The sequence below is a fragment of the Pogona vitticeps genome, chromosome 2, assembly GCF_051106095.1.
Source record: "Pogona vitticeps strain Pit_001003342236 chromosome 2, PviZW2.1, whole genome shotgun sequence".
NCBI lineage: Eukaryota > Metazoa > Chordata > Lepidosauria > Squamata > Agamidae > Pogona > Pogona vitticeps.
Genome location: NC_135784.1, coordinates 179,092,166 through 179,108,420, shown reverse-complemented (window position 1 = coordinate 179,108,420; position 16,255 = coordinate 179,092,166). Strand labels below are relative to the sequence as shown.

Genomic DNA, 16,255 nt, shown 5'->3' with positions numbered 1-16,255 from the left:
ATAAACAATTATGTATGTGTGGAGATGGGGCTTAAGAAGCAACCCCTCATGGCACAATTATCTGTAACTCAAGATACCGCCCCCCCCATTCCCCAATTCTCCTTCCTCACTGAAACCTGAAGCTCAGCAGAGCAATTGCTGTTCATCTGCTCATAAATCCAAGTAGTGCATGTAACCCACATGGTTTAGTCAATGGGAAAAACAAACATAAAAATGTTCTGACCTCCTCCTTCTTGAAGGGCTGGCTCTAGCGTCAGGTAGGGACCAGATGCTGGGGGCAGCAAAGGCAACCTCGGCCATCTGTTCCCTTGGCACTCCCCAGGTTTCTCCTGTGTTGGAGGGCAAGAGGGTATGTGACAGATTGCCGTCCAAAGCCCCCAGAAGGAGCTTGCCACCTCAGGAGTGGTGAAGGATGCCATGCCATCAACTGTTAGCCTCCTAGGCTACTGTATGTGGAGTGGAGAGGGAGCATCATCTTGTTCTTTTTCTCCAGGACCAAACTATCTTGGGGTCAACTATCTCCTGATGCTATATAGGAGAGGTTGTGGGGGGAGGGGAGAGGTTGTGGATCAAGCATTTAGAAAGAAAACATCTGTACATTGAATATTTTGCAAAAATGCTGTAATGATCATACTGCATTTCAGACTCCCCAAAAAAACAGAACATAAAGAACTGGGCACGGACTTGTTTCAGGAGCTGATTTTCAGCATTAATGCAATAATGGCCCCATTATTATTCACCCCTCATGCCCTGATACTATTAAGCCAAGGAGGATTGCCTTTTTTTTACAGTTCAAAGTCTTTCAGAGAGTGATACATTAGATCAGAAGTTATTTTTCTCCAACACTTTGTTGCTCCTGGAGAACAACATACATCATTTAGATCCAGTCAAGTGGCTTTGCATTTCTTTTAAAATGAACAAATGAATGAATGAACAAACAAACAAATTTAGTCCTGTCCTATCCTTGGGTGTTCCCTCACTGATATCTTCCTTTCTTGCTTTTCAGGCGTCCCTCAGTGGCCAAAGGAGATGGTGGCACCCATTACAGCTGAGGAAGGGACTCATACAGTTTTACCCTGCAACCCACCTACCAGCGCTGTTCCCCCCAAAATCTACTGGCTCAATAGTAGTGAGTTACGTTTGATTGCCCCTTCTCTTTTGAAAGTCCTTTTGGATGCTTGGATAGGATGCTAGGAGAACTTGGATTGTTGGCAGAGGATAGTTAATGGGAATGTCCGGCATGTATATGCTCCCAATCTAATTAAACCGGTCAGAATATAAATAGAGCATACTGATAGATGGTCTGATAATGTAGCTGTCAGCTAATCACAAGAAGCTATAAACTTTTTGCACAGCACAATGCAGCTCAGTCCATTAAGCGTGATGTTTTTGTTTGGAACTAACCTTTCTGGGTTCAGACCCTGTGGTCTGCTAGTTATAGGGTTGGTGCTGTCATTAGGCATAGTGGTGCACCAGCCTCAGGCAGCAATTTCTGGGTGGGGGCAGTAGTGACAGCTCCCTGGCTATCCCTCCCAACTTCATCCCTTGCCATTCCTCTCTCTCAGAGAACCAAACCATGTGTGCTTTCTCTCCTCTTCAAAACATATCTGTGTGATGGAGGGATGCTGTCATCCTGCCAGTTCTAAAGTGCAATTTAACTGCCATTTATTAAGAGTGGGTGACCACTATCTTTGCATTTCCTCCCTCAGGCAGGAAACTGTCTTGATCCACCCTTGGTTACTGGAGGAAACCCTTGCGAGAAAACAACACAGAGAATGGCCATCTCATTGATGACCTGCTTCTTATCTTGACAGGTTACTCTTGGAAGCTTGACTAGAGATATCTTTGGTATAATCCACATTTCCCAAGGGTTAATTTGTGTTACAGCTGATCTCAGCAAACTCTTCTGGACTTAATCTTGAGCAGAGTAGGCAAATTTGGCTTTAAAAGTAATAAGTTACAGTTACGCTACCATTGTCTCCTCAAAATTAGTTAAATTATAATTATATTTTTTGAAAAAGTAACTATTTCCTTCCTTGTAAGAAAATTCTGGATTTCCAATAAGGATAGAGGTGGGGGGATGCCCATTATCCTCAGTCTCTGGTGGGAAATAGCAATACAATTCTTCAGTGTAGAGATGGGACTGAATTAATTCAGGCTCTGATGATGAAATTCATTGGTGCGAAATCACAGGTACAGTGTGTCCACTCCCTTCACACCTTAGACTGGCTAGATCACTTACCTTGTGTCGCGTGCTGCTGAGATCCTTCTTCTCCAGGGGCACTCCAATCTGGACAGGAGCTTGGCTGCTCATCCATGCCTCCCTCGGCAGCTGACCAGTGTGGCAGGGAGATGGGATGGGAATTCTCTCTGCACAGCTGATGAGTTGTCGGCTGCTGGGGGAGGCAGGGACAGACAACCTGAGCTGCTTCCAGGATTGGAGCACCGCCAGAAGAAGAGCTTATGGGAATTGTAGTCCAACAACACACGGAGGAGCGTGTGCTCCTCATTCCTCCTTCAGTTTAATGTCTACCCCTAACCTTGCTCTACTTCATTAGTTACCACTTGTAAAGGTGGGGTGTGTGAATGTTGAGAACAGTGACATTGTGCCCTGCACCTCCATTAAGAAAACACACCTTGGAGGCAATAAACAATTATGTATGTGAGGAGATGGGGCTTGAGAAGTAACCCCTCATGGCACAATTATCTGTAACTCAAGATACGGCCCCCATTTCCCAATTCTCCCTCCTCACTGAAACCTGAAGCTCAGCAGAACAATTACTGTTCACCTGCTCATAAATCCAAGTGGTGCAATTAAAAAAATGTAACATGCATGGTTTAGTCAATGGGGAAGATGCCTACCTTAGGAAGGACCCTGGCAGTGCACAATGCAAGGTAAATGGCCCAGCTGGTCTGGAGGGTGGGGGGAGTGCATGCACAGTACATGTGGCACAGCACTGACAAATTTCATTGCCAGAGCCCAAATGAATTCGGACCCATCTATGCTCCAGTGTCTTCCTAGTCTGGCATTTTGGCACATTTAAAAAGCATTTTAAGTAGGAATTTTCATGCAACTCTTATCAATTCTAATTTTTAAAGTAATGGAGAAGTAACAAGTAATATCATTTTCAAAAGTTTTCATGAGCAAGGTCATCAAATCCCTTAAAGGCAGAACAGCAGTGAGTAAGAGGAACACATTACTTTTAAAAAGTAACCTTTCAAGCTTTTCCAAAACTACTTGTGGTACCTTATGGACAAATTTATCCAATTTAATAAATTTAATTTGGACCAAGCCTTTGTGAATTGCTGAGATCCAGGGGGATGTAGAGACAGACCCTTGCAATGTGCCGATGCCTGCCTGCTTGCTGATGAAGTGACTTAAATGAATTGCAGGAGTGGAAGATGTTTTATTTTCTGCACTGTTGACTTACTTGGTTGGAAGAAGCCATTGACTAACCCATGGCATCTCTCTACTCTTTCTCCTTTCCTCTCCCTCCGTGTAGAAATTGAGCACATTGTTCAGGATGAACGAGTCACCATGGGCCAAGATGGGAATCTTTATTTTGCCAATGTGCAGATGACAGACAGCCAACCAGACTATATTTGCAACGCCCACTTCCAAGGACCCCGAGTCATCATCCAGAAGGAGCCCATTGAGCTGAAAGTCAAACCCAGTAAGCTTTCCACACAGTTTGTATTTTGGAGGGCAAAAGGGTTATGACATGAGAAAACAGCTCATTGCCCCAGAGATGTATCGGCCACAATTCCACCCTGACTACCCAGGGTGTACCTCCATATCTAAAGCGAGGTTGAGTTCTTTGGTGATTGTGTCTTGGGTTGTGGAAGGGAGTGCTCTTACAGTGTGAACAGAGGCATGTATAAAATATAGATTAGGAACAGAAATCATCCATATTTTCTCAGATCCCATTACTTGAGATTTTGGCCTGGGCTATCTTGTGAGCAATTCAGAATTCAGTATTTTGATTCCTACTGTTGCCATTTGACATCCCACACCTGATCTCTGATGTCTTATATATGTACAATACCTCTATTCATGTTCTTAAATGTTTCAGTATTCATATTTTGTGGCCTAATTTGATATTATCCAAGAGCACCTGGGCAGGATAAAGATGAGATGATAGGGTGTGGCAAAAAGTTGAACATGGAAGGGAGGAGAGTATTAAGGAAAATGTTGTGGCAGTGGAGAATTTCTTTGGGACAAAGAGGAATGTTTTGTTGGGAGGGCTTTTAGATACAATAAGGATAATGTGACAGAAGTTGGAGACACAAAGAAGAGATGCAGAGCAGAGATGGTAGAAAATACTTTTAAAAAACCCCAATAACAATTGCAGGAATGCCCTGACACTGGCCAGGCAGATTGTGGATTCAGGGGCTTGTAGTATTCCCCATCTCTTACTGTGAGCCAGGTCAGACAACACTCCCCCATAAGACCAACAACATGACATCTTCCTCCTTAACCAATTGCTACCCAACAAGGAAGGCAGTGTTCAATGGCCATTCCTGTAGTGGGAAAGTCATCTCTTTCCCACGCTTCACTCCTGATAATGTACATATTGGTCCATAGCCAGGGAGGAGTGGAGCCAGTGGAGAAGTGTAGCTCTAAGAATTAAAAACATAAGAGGATAAGGGAACTGCCGTTTGATACAGAACAAAAATGGGAGTCAGAGTGGAAACGCAAAGAAAAAAACTGAGATAATTTAACAATAGAGGAGATGACATTGCTTTAGGACTCTGAGACATTTTGTATCGACTCGAGAGAAGAGATCGGAAGGGGAAAGGGAAAGGATAATCCCTAACTAATGGTGTAAATAACAGCATCTTCATCTCTCTGTGTTAAAGTGTGTGGAGGGTAAGCTGCTTTTTGCAAGTCACACATGACTTTTAGGGGTTAAATGTGACCCCCTGCCCCCAATTGTAAGTTATTTTTTAAAAAATGACCTCAAAATGTTCCTTTGTACCTTGAGAGGGAGAGGAGTGTCAGGCATTTCCTCCCTGCCCCACATCTCTATGTTTGTAAATTTATTTTTAAAAAATCAGCTATTAGAGGGCGTGAGGAGGCTTTTTTAGTATAATAAAAAGGTATTTTCAAAGGAAAATATGTGGGGGAGTAGGAGCAGGTGTAGAGCCCTAGAAGGTCCAGGAGTGGGCATAGACAGACCTTGGACCTCTGGAGGTTGCTCACCCTGAAAAAAGAGGGAATAAAGCTGAAATCGAATGTCAGGAGTATTGACATAGTTTGAATATCACATTTTCTCAATTTTAAAAATCAGTTATGACCTGCATTTTTCCTGGAGGGGGGGGGAAATAAACTAGTTGCAAACCGGTAGATTTCTTGTACTTCTGACTGAATTTGGACACTGCCATTTCACTAAGTCATTCAAGATAATTTACAGTTTTATAGTAAAACAAATAAAAAATACAACAGGAGATTGGTGGGAGCAACAGAAGAGCAGATACTTGTGAAAAGACACCTATGTTTTTTCTCCTCTGCCTTTCCACATGGCACTCCTGTCTGAAAGTACCCTCAAGAAATATGAGAGAGGGGCTGCCCATCCATTTATCCTTAAAAGGGATTGATAAGAATTGAAGTTTTAACATTTCTGTGTTTGTTTAAAAACCGTCTCCAGTACAATTAGGTTTCAAAAAGTGAAATGGGGGGGAAATGCCTCATTCATTCTGAGAAATTTTTGAACTCTACATTTTTTAAAATACAGCTTCATAGTCACTTTAGCTGGCTTTTTGTGAAAAACACAGAAATGGGAAGTATACGAGTGGGTGGAAATATGAAAGCAGCTCTTTCCCAGTCTGATACTGTTTGGAGGCGTTGGGCTACAACTCTCATAATCCCCTCCTGGTTAGAGGTGACAAGAGGACTAAATCTAGCACATATGAATGGTGGGAGAGCTGGGTTAAATGGGTTGCAAATAGAGATGTCTGTCCCCAGACGAACCTCACTGGGACCACAAATGGATTCCTTGCTGGTGCAAAAGGACAGATTCTCCATTGGCCGAGCTAACCAGGCACTGACCAAAGCAATTTTTCTAGGTGCTGAGTTTTACAGCCTCTTCCACAGTTGATAACCAACCTGGACTCCTTGGGGAAGAAGCTGCCATTGCAGCAGCTTTATAGCAAGGGCCATGGCAAGTTGTAGTATCCCTGCTATCTGGAGGTGGGCTCAGAACTCTGTTCATTGCTCTCTGCCTGTTCGCGCTCATCCCTTCCTTTCTATTTCTTCCACAGCTAACACTTTCTCTCACCAGAAGCCTATCCTAATTGTGCCGAATGAGAAGCACAGTACATACGAGGCGCTGCTGGGCCAGTCCCTGGTCCTGGAATGCATTGTGGCTGGGCTGTAAGTTCTTTGAAAGGAGGGCTTTTTTTCCAACAAGAAAAGGTGTGGCTGCAGAGCAATGCAAGCAAGCAAGCAAGCGTGTGTGTGTGTGTGTGTGTGTGCGTGTGTGCGTGCGTGCGTGCGTGCGTGCATGTACACGTGTGCACATCCATGTATCCCCTCTTGTGTAGGTGTACTCCATACAGCTAACCAGAAAGGGAGTGTGGCAGCTGTAGTCTAAAACATCAGGCAGGCCAAAGGTTCCCTGCGTTTGAGACATAGTGCATAATTCTGCAGCCTCTGGCTTTCTTGATATACCTGGTATACTGAATGAATTTGTTTGAATAAGTGGAGGTTCATTCAGCTAATAAATACCTTACCATAGCAGTGACGACTTCTCTTTTTTAAATTGTCTTTTTATTATTATTCTTATTTATAAAATCCATCCATGTTTATTTAACATTGTGTCACGTGGGTTCAGCTTATAATCATTTGTTAATACAACTACAATACATATTACACTCTTATTCTATATAATGTGCTTATAACCGTTGATAACACAAGTTCGATGTGCATCTTCCTTTCCTTTTATTTTCAGTGTCAGTCTATCCATTTCAGTGCAGTCCAATATCTTTTTAATTATTTCTTGATCTGTAAGCGTTTTTTCATTCCATTTCAGTATTGTGTGAATATAATCCTTGCGGCTGTTAAAATATGCAGTATTAAAATACATTTTGTTTATTAACACTTTCTGGTATTAAACCTAATAGAAAGAGTACTGGCTTAAAATCTACATGTGGTTTTTTTTATTATTATTTTAACAAGCCATATATGTATTTTTTTCCAAAAAATTTTTTGCTTTATCCATCAAAGGTGATAATATGTTCCAGTTTTTAATGACATTTCCAGCATTTACTTGATCTATTAGGGTACATTTTAGCTAATCTATCGGGTGGCCATCTATAAAACATTTTATATAAATTCTCTTTATAAGATGTTACTATTGTTAATTTATAGTTTCTAGACCACAGTTCTTGCCATTTTTCAAAGTCAGTATTATATCCACATTTTTTTTTGCCCTCCATAGCGGTGACTTCTGTAGAGCAACTGAGAACCACATCAAAATGTGCCTTCCTCTTTAATCCCCCACTCATTATTTTCAACAGATGTTCCCAGCACTCGCCTGTTTCTTTCTTAGTTTAGGCACTGTCACTGTTTTTCAAAACTTACAGATGGTTCCTATCTAGTTGCTCAGAGCCTGTTCACTCAACTCATTCACTTGCTGCAGGCAGGGAAGTCAGGGTCTCTTTTCAAGCCTACCGGTATCCATTTAATGAGTTCAGTTTCTCAATCATCCTTTCTTACCAGTTAGTCTGTGATTCATCTGTAACATATGTGCTTCTGCTTCTGCTTTTTCTAACCTTGTGTTCCTTCCAAACTGTTGTGGCCAAGCTTGGTGTGAGTGGCATGTGCATAGAAGCACAAGGGACAATGTCTCTGTGTCTGTTTCCTTTATGGAGGCAATCCGTCTCATACTTGTTCCTCCACTTTTCCTGTTGCCTTCAGCTTTTCCTGGCAAATTGGTATATTGACCAGCTCAAATTTGTGCAATTAACTAAGATTTCTTTTGTTGCACGTTGGTGGCTTTGCTGTGAAGCTACATAAAGTAGCTGCCTCACTTTGTTGTCCTCAAGTGATCAGCTAAGGGTCTGATCAGATGGCAAGAAAGGAGCATGTCTGATTGCTTTGCCAGGAGTGATCTCCCTTAAAGTGACCTTTCCACCCATTGAAGAATTGCTCCAGTATAGCTCCAAAAAAAAAAAAAAATAGTAGCTTTATTGCTGGGCCAAAAAGATCCATCTTGGGCACAGACTGGAGTCCGGCTGGACCACTATTCCCTGTATGTCTTCTGGTCTCCTAGAAATACATTGCACCACACCATGTCAGAAGTTGGGAACAACATGACTGTGTGATGACGCTGTAAGTGGGGGGTTCATTAGTCCCCCAGCAGTGCTTCACACAAAACTTCCATGGACATTTTCGGAAGCCAGGTTACATTCCAGTGGGTGACCGTCCCATAGAAATGAGTGAGCAGGGAAGGGGACATTTTCTATCTCATGTCATAGGACAGTTCTGACTGATTTTAGCAAGAGGAGTGTTAGATGGTATGTGGGAGTTGGGATTTTCTTTTAACCCAGGTAAATGGAAATGGATTCACTGGGTGTGTGGCAAATAGAAGTAGAAACGTCAGAGTGAGACTACCTGAGTGCAGGTATCTTTGTAGTGAATTGTCTGTTTTTAGCTAAGTTTTATTTATAGCTCTTACTGTGTAGACTGCAAAAATCTCATAGTGAGTTAACTATTCATTATTAGGAATGACAGTTCTCTGTTAAAACTCTCACCGACTTCAGGAAATCTTTGTTAATAAACTGGTATGAGTTTTAACAAATTACATATCTTATTAATCAATTGATTACATTTGCATATGAGAGAAACACAGTAGGTGAGATCCATGCAGTGTATTCATGTGTCTGTCTGTACGCTCAGAAGTATACACCCATAGACTGAATGGGACTTGCTTCCAGATGTGTTAGGCCTCTCACTATAAATTAGTTGAATTTTGTCCCATTGAAATCAGAAGTGAAAGTAAATTATGACTTAATGGCTGAAATCCTTTTGTTTAGCAGAGTAAGTCACAACCAGAGTTGGACCATTAAGTCAACTGAATATACAGAAGAGTTGATTCACCAAATCCCCACTGACTCAATGGGCCTACTCTAATTGCAACTTACTACACTAAACAACAGGATTTCAGCCATTATCTCAATGATTTTGATAGGAAAGAGTGCAGCTGTTTCAGTTTGTGTTCAGCTGAACAAATTTTAAATAAGGACGGACATTTTGGGAGCTTTTAAAAAGATTGTGGACACTTATTTCACTGTAGACATTGTCACAGAAGAGGCATTCTCCCTTCTGTTTTATGGAAGAGATGCCTCTTCTAATGCCATTTGTAGTTTTGTAAATTCTTTGGTTTTTTAAAAAAATTAAATGTTCTGCCTTTTAAGCCAATCAACATGTTTTTAGTCAAGGTTTTTTGATGAGCAGTTAAACACTGTAGTCTCACATCCAGTGATATGGACCAGAAGGGTTGAGGGATTGGTGGGCAGGATCTGTGATGTAGCTTTTGGTGTCCCATAGTAGAGTCAGTCACCAATTTTTACCCACACATTTTCCCTGTCTTTCCTCCCTACTGCAGCCCTACGCCAACTGTAGAATGGGCCCATATGAACAAGCTGAAGCTTTCTCCTCAGGTGGCCTTTGAGAACTGGAACAAAACCCTTCGCATCCTAAATGTGACAGAGGATGATGATGGAGAATATCAGTGCATCGCTCACAACGACCACGGCACTGTCCGCCACACCTACACTGTTAATGTTGAGGGTATACCCACCATTACAATGCTAGGCTGCTGGGAGGATAAGGAGTGTTAGCCAAGCTTGGGCATGGAGGAGCTTGGGGATGTGGGGGGCATGGGGGGGGGACATTCTTAGTTGGAAACAACCAGATGTTTTTTATTTTAGATTTCAGTAGTGCAAAGGAAGACATTCAGCAAGGCTGAAAAGCCTGCTTTTCAGGATCAAATTGTTTTAAACAAAATTGTAAGAGAAATTCTGAGCCCTCTCAAAGCCAGTGACCTCTAGATATTCACCTCCTATCCATCCCAGCCAGCAGAGCTAATATTTAGGAATCCTGGGAGCTGTAGGCCAAAACAGCTGGATGGCTCTAAGTTGATGAAGGCTGCTCTAGCCCAAGTATGTTAAAAATCTCATTTCAGTTCAGGTCTAAACTAGATATGATGTCAAACATAGATTTGCCTTTTTTGTTCGGTTTTCCTTCCCATGGCCTGGGTGGACCGGTGGGGTTTGGCCCTTTCCTCCACTGCTATAGTCCCAGGGAAAACCATGTCCAAAACCTGCTCTTAGCCTTGGGAGAAAAATTCCCATTCATGCCAAGATGTATCCTCATACATCTCTTCTTCACTCCAAGCATTCTGATGCTTCCTGAATGTGCCTCTTCCAAGAAGAAGGTGAGGGTGGGGCCAGGTGTCAGGAGGAGCATGGAGCTGCTATCCATCTCCATTGTTCTTCCTAATAATGCTTGGTACAGATTACTGCTCTACTTAAAACTTTCTAGTTGTGTGATAGAAGACAATGAGAACTGTAATTCAACACATCTCAAGGAATTCTAACCTAAAATATTGGAGGATGGAAACCTAGGTTTTTTCCCCCCTAAACTTTTGTTTATCTAAAAAATGATTTATTGTCTTGCACTCAATAATACTAGTCCCCAGTGTTATATAAGGGCTAGTAGCTTTCCAGTAATTCAGCAGCCAGCTTTTTGTTGAAAGAATCTTTTGGAACATTGTTTCTTTGCACCAACCTGTCACAAATGTCCAACAGGAGCGTCTGAGAATAGAGCAGTTTGTGCTTGTCTTTTTTCTTTGCAGTTTCTTCACCTTCTGTTGCCCTCCCTCAAAAAAACAATAACAAACTATCTCTTTGAGATACAGTAGTTTTCTCCTCCCTTTCAAACTGTTAATGTCTCTCTGGAAGTGGGGCTGGCTTGGCCTAGCACATGATCACTTATTTAGATTAGGAATCAGGCTTTCCTGTCAATACGTTTTCTCAATGAATCTTAGGATTTTTTTAACTTACATTAAGCTCAGTGGTGTATTGCTCGTGATTACAGAGAATGGAAGTGGGTTTAAATGCCTACAGGAGACACTGCTGTAGCTATTCTGCTACCCCCAGGGCTCTCCTAACGAGGCTATCCCACAAATAATCAATAATAAAAACCCAGACCAAAAAAATTCATAATACTTTTTGGCTGCTGGAGATCACCTTGGGGGTAAAGCAAACCATCTTAGAAGGAGTAGCCAGGCACTTGGCGAGTATCCCAACCATGAATTCACAGATGAAAACTGGAGGAGTGCCTGCAGTTTTACAGATTGTAAATGTCCTCCTTGAAATATTACATCCACTTCCAATTACAGTTCTGCTGCCAACCTTTATTCTCAATGGAAAATTAACCTCCTAAGCAAAATGACAACATGGATGGGATAAGATCCCACCCCACCACAACATTTTTGACAGATCAATATTCTGTGAATGCCTAAAATGAAAAATGAGGTATAACTGAAATTCTGACCACATATAAATAAGCAGAACATCAGCTTGACTAGACACACTGGGCACACTCCAGATGAATTAGCACTTGAAAACTCTTTTGATTTGATTGGGGAAAAAGTAAATATATTGTGCTTTATTTCCCCCTTTGAAATTTATTTAAGTGCTCAGTTTTGGCAGGGTTGTTCCCAATATGAGTATGGTGATTATTACAATATTTGCAAATCTACACAATAATTTAGGATTTAATTGAATGAAAGAGATCCCTGTCCCAAGAGCTAATAATCGAAAATGTGATGGTGGAGAGACAGCAGTGGACAGATTGAATGGGAGGCAGGAGAAAGGAAAGATTAGTGAACATGAGCACAGTGATATGGAAGTTCAAAGTATTTCAGACTTAAGCAGAAGAAAGAAGGGTTTTGAACCTCACAAGTGAACAAACAAGCAAGCAAATAAATGGAAACTGTCTCCTAAATTCCTTTGTTTTTGTTTCATTAGGTGACATTAAGGGCTTAAAGAAGGGTTTTGCTTTTTAGATTGGTAGGTTTTAATGGGAAAGTGACTAAACAGTAACAAGCAATGGCAGCTTGAAATTTTTATTATTATTTTTGGATGACAAATTCCAGAATCCCTCCATTCAACATGGCTAGTAATGTACTGTTACAGTGGACCCTCGACTTACAGACGGCTCAACTTACAGACTTTTCGAGTTACAGACTTCTCTGGCTGCAAAATTTAGATTCGACTTGCAGCCAGAGAATCGACTTACAGACCAGAAAAAAAACCAAAATGGAATAAAAATAGAATAAAAACCACTGGTTATGGGATTAATCGGTTTTCAGTGCATTGTAGGTCAATGGAGATTCGACTTACAGACTTTTCAATTTGCAGCCACCATTCCAATACGGATTAATTCCTTAAGTAGAGGGTCCACTGTATACTGTAGCTGTAATCTAAAAAAAGTAACTTTCCTACACTGTGGGTGGGCATAACTAAGTAGGCTGGAACTGAGGAAGAGGATTAGAATCTTTGTGGCATGAGTAGTAAGGTTGTAGATCAGTCGTAAGAGTTACCACCTTCACCCAGATGTCTTTTTTCAGCTGCTCCATACTGGATTAAGTGGCCTGTAAGCCAGATGTATGCACCAGGGTCGACTGTACGTCTGGATTGTGAGGTTGAAGGGAAACCTGAACCAGAGGTTTCGTGGAGAATAAATGGAGAACCACTAGATGGTAAGTGACTGGGACAGTGGGGAACATTGGTCAACCATCGGGGTGATGGCATCATACTTCCCTTCCTATGTCTCACCTCTTTGCTGTGTTTCAGAACTGATGCCGGATCCCAGAAGGAGGGTGGAGCCAGGAGCTTTGATCCTCACTGAGGTGCAGCCAAACGATACAGCTGTGATCCAGTGTGAGGCCCATAACAAACATGGCAGCATCCTGATTAATGCATACGTCTTTGTTGTCCGTAAGTATGTGCTTCTCTATGTAGATCAGAGTGGAGTTTAGAAAGTTATTTTGTAAAAGTAAGTGGTTACAGTTTGGGCTGTAACCCTCTCAGCAGTTACCCTTATTGTTACAAATTTCTGAAGTATTCTTGTGCTTTCTTCTTATGAAAAAATAACTAAAGTTTGACTTTGAAAACAAGACTGGGATGCTACAGGCTGCTGGGATCTGAAGCAAAACACACTGAAGTGGCAAGGCCATAACCAGTAACTATAAAAGTAAGGTTAAAAGTTACAGTTGCGACCACATAAGGAGTGAAATAATTTTATAACTAGGGAGAGGACATGTCATATTTTTTTTCTTCAACTTGTGTTTGAGCTTATGGGTGAGTTTCAACATGCTTATGAGTAATCTTCTGAGAAAGGCCAGATTACTCATAAATATGTTTGAACTTGCTTATGGGTTCAAATGTAGGTTTCAGAGAAAATGTGAAATGTCATAGAATTCCTCTCAATACGGAATAACCGTAGTGTACCTTAGTTATAGCTTAGCTGGTGCAAAAATAATTAATTGCTATAAAGAATGGGTTCAAAGCTCTGGATGAGAGTGGGGCTGGTCCACTTCAGAGATTTAAAAAGCTGGGCTTTCAAGCCTGTGAAGGGCTCACTGCCCCAATGCCTCCGTCATTCACACATGACACAGAACCTTCAAAGGCTTCCATCATGCATTCTTCCCTCATTCTCTGAATATTTACTTTGCATTTTAATGAATGACTCTTCCAAATAGATCATTCATTCCCTATAATGTACCTTATTTTTGTCACTGGTGTTAGTGGTATTTCCCCCCTCATCCAAAAAGCTTGTTTTGATAACAACAGTGACAAAAAGCTATGCCTTTTCTTGCATTTTGTCCCCTCCTGGAAGCATGATTCATTTTGTTCTGGAATTTGTTCCATGAAGGCAAAGTTCAGCGCTATGGCACTTCCTCTGAAGTTGATCATTTCCACACTCAGACGTTTCTGGTCAGAAGCTTTCAGTGAATTTCAGATTGCCAGGAAAAAAAAAATAAACTAACAAAAATGAGGTCTGGAACAGGATTTCTAGTAGGAGAAGGATTTCCTACTTAAGTCTTAAAGGGTTGCTAGGATTGACTGTGGAGAAACAATGTCCTGAGAATGCTTTTAAAACTGAAGTTTACATGCAGATCCTGGGAAGTTCCACTCTTTTTTGGAACAGAAAGCAAAGTGGTGGTGGAACTTTTCCTCTGTTTTGAAGAGTTCTGCACCTCTCATAACCTAAAGAGCTATTCAGAGAAGGGAGTGAAAGCTGTCTACTGTAGTTTCTCTTTCCATATATGCCACTGTGTGCCACACCTCTTTTTCTTCTAGGCTGGCATTGGAGAGAGGAAGATCTCCGAGTGGGGTTTCAGGGTTAAGAAGAGGAGTCCTGGGGGGGGGGCTTTAATTTCTGACCATATCTTCATCCCATTTAATGCCTGAGATATTAGGAAAATATGAAGGGTTGACAAGGGTTATCAACTAATAATCTGAAGGCACTTGGCTGGTATGCTCTCCTCTCTTTGATAGATTTTCCAAAGTAAGAAGAAAAACAGAATTAAAACAAGGGAGAGTTGGGAAAAAAAGGAGAGAAGGTCACAAATGGAGGATGATGTCATATGAAGCCCCCATAATGAACAATTATAAAGCGGGGTCATGGTGTAGTAAAAACCCCATCTGAAATCATCTTGTGTTTGCTTTGACTAGCACTTAGCATTAAAATAAGTTAATTAAAGTGAAGTGCCATTTTACACAAATAATTTACAGTGCTGAACATTAAATGAATTAAATGATGTCTTCTTTTGCTCTCCCTTTTTGGCTGTTTCACGGATTTACAGCCCACCCGTCCCCCCACCAGCATCCTGACTATGGGGCTAGAGCTGAGATGAACCACAGTATTTGTTTAGCTCACTCCCTTCTGTGCATACATTGACCTCTTTGATTTTCTCCAGAGCTGCCAGCACAGATCATGACCCCAGATGGGATAGAATACAGTGTGGTAGAGAGCCAGAGAGCCATCCTGGACTGTGAGGTGTTTGGGGTCCCTAGGCCCACGGTGAAATGGTGAGCTTGCTGTTATTTTCTGTTCCATTTGTCTTGGGCTGCTGTGATAGCATTTGCATATCACCTTTTGTATACCAAAGGACACGGGGCATGAATGTCACTGGGTGATGTCGCTTTGCTATCATCAGTGAATGGCAAAGGCTTCCGTATCTGTAGTGCCTTAATGCTTAGGGAATGAGCAATAATAGCTTCCACGTGTGCACTTATAGCATAGACAGCGCATCTTAATTTTCTTTTTCCACCAGCCTTGCACTTTCAGGCTCATGCAAGAGATTAAGAGGGCAAAATCCTGATTGTGTTTCTTCTGAAAAAGGGGTCCTGTCAGGGTGACAGAGCACACTGGCCAGAGAGAAAGGCAACGTAGCAGAAAAGGTTTAACAGTTTGTTAACTGTTACGGAGGAGTTCTCACAGAAAGAGCCACTCAGCTCACTAACAGCTTGTTAACCCTTTTCTACTAGCTTTCTTGCCATTGCGTGAAGCGTGAAGGGAAAAAAAGTAAGTGAGAAGGGAATACTCTGAAGCATGTCAGGCAAGTAGACGTGCTTGTCTCAATCTGAAGGGCTTCCAGATTGATATCTTCTCATACTTTCCCTCTTAAACACGTTGGGAACTTTAATAGCTACAGAGCATACATAAGATGACAGAAGTGGTGGCTGGCGCCCATTTCGTTGGTGGAGACATAGAACCAAGAGCAAAAGACAGACAGACACTTAAGGTTTGGTTCCTCACCAGTGTAAAAGTGGGAATTTAGCAGAAGAGGAACACTGGTGGAGCTCTGCACTTGAGAGGAAGCAAATGATGGGCACTTTCAATGTTTATGCACTTTCAGAATACTCTCCAGGATCGCCTGTAAGTCCGTGAGATTTCCAGACATATTTTACATGGATGATCTCGTTGCAAGGAATTATTTGGGCTGAGAAGAAAACTGTATTTCCCCCCATTACTGTACCCAGTAAGAGCAAGAAGCAGGAAGATTCACATCCTTACCCTGACCCTCTGCCTCTCAGTTAGCCTGAGCGGGGGGGGGGGGGGCATGTGCCTTAAAGGATCAACCACCATAGGGGTCACAGTGGACATGTTTACATGGTACTAAGTTGCTGTGCTGGGGTAGAAGGAAGCTTTATTTATTGGATTTAGCATGTCGTTTAA

General features: G+C 41.8%; 1 protein-coding gene across 8 annotated transcripts in view; it reads left to right on the top strand.

Annotated features, from left to right (window-relative positions):
* The window catches only part of L1CAM (L1 cell adhesion molecule), a 113,822-nt gene that overhangs the window by 53,027 nt on the left and 44,540 nt on the right, over positions 1-16,255 (top strand). For all 8 annotated transcript variants that reach the window (XM_078386560.1, XM_078386563.1, XM_078386566.1 and 5 more), the window contains 7 exons: positions 1,007-1,129; positions 3,504-3,674; positions 6,262-6,373; positions 9,609-9,793; positions 12,639-12,770; positions 12,865-13,008; positions 14,994-15,105. In XM_078386560.1, the coding sequence (XP_078242686.1) occupies positions 1,007-1,129; positions 3,504-3,674; positions 6,262-6,373; positions 9,609-9,793; positions 12,639-12,770; positions 12,865-13,008; positions 14,994-15,105 (979 nt within the window). The remainder of the gene's footprint in view (positions 1-1,006; positions 1,130-3,503; positions 3,675-6,261; positions 6,374-9,608; positions 9,794-12,638; positions 12,771-12,864; positions 13,009-14,993; positions 15,106-16,255) is intronic.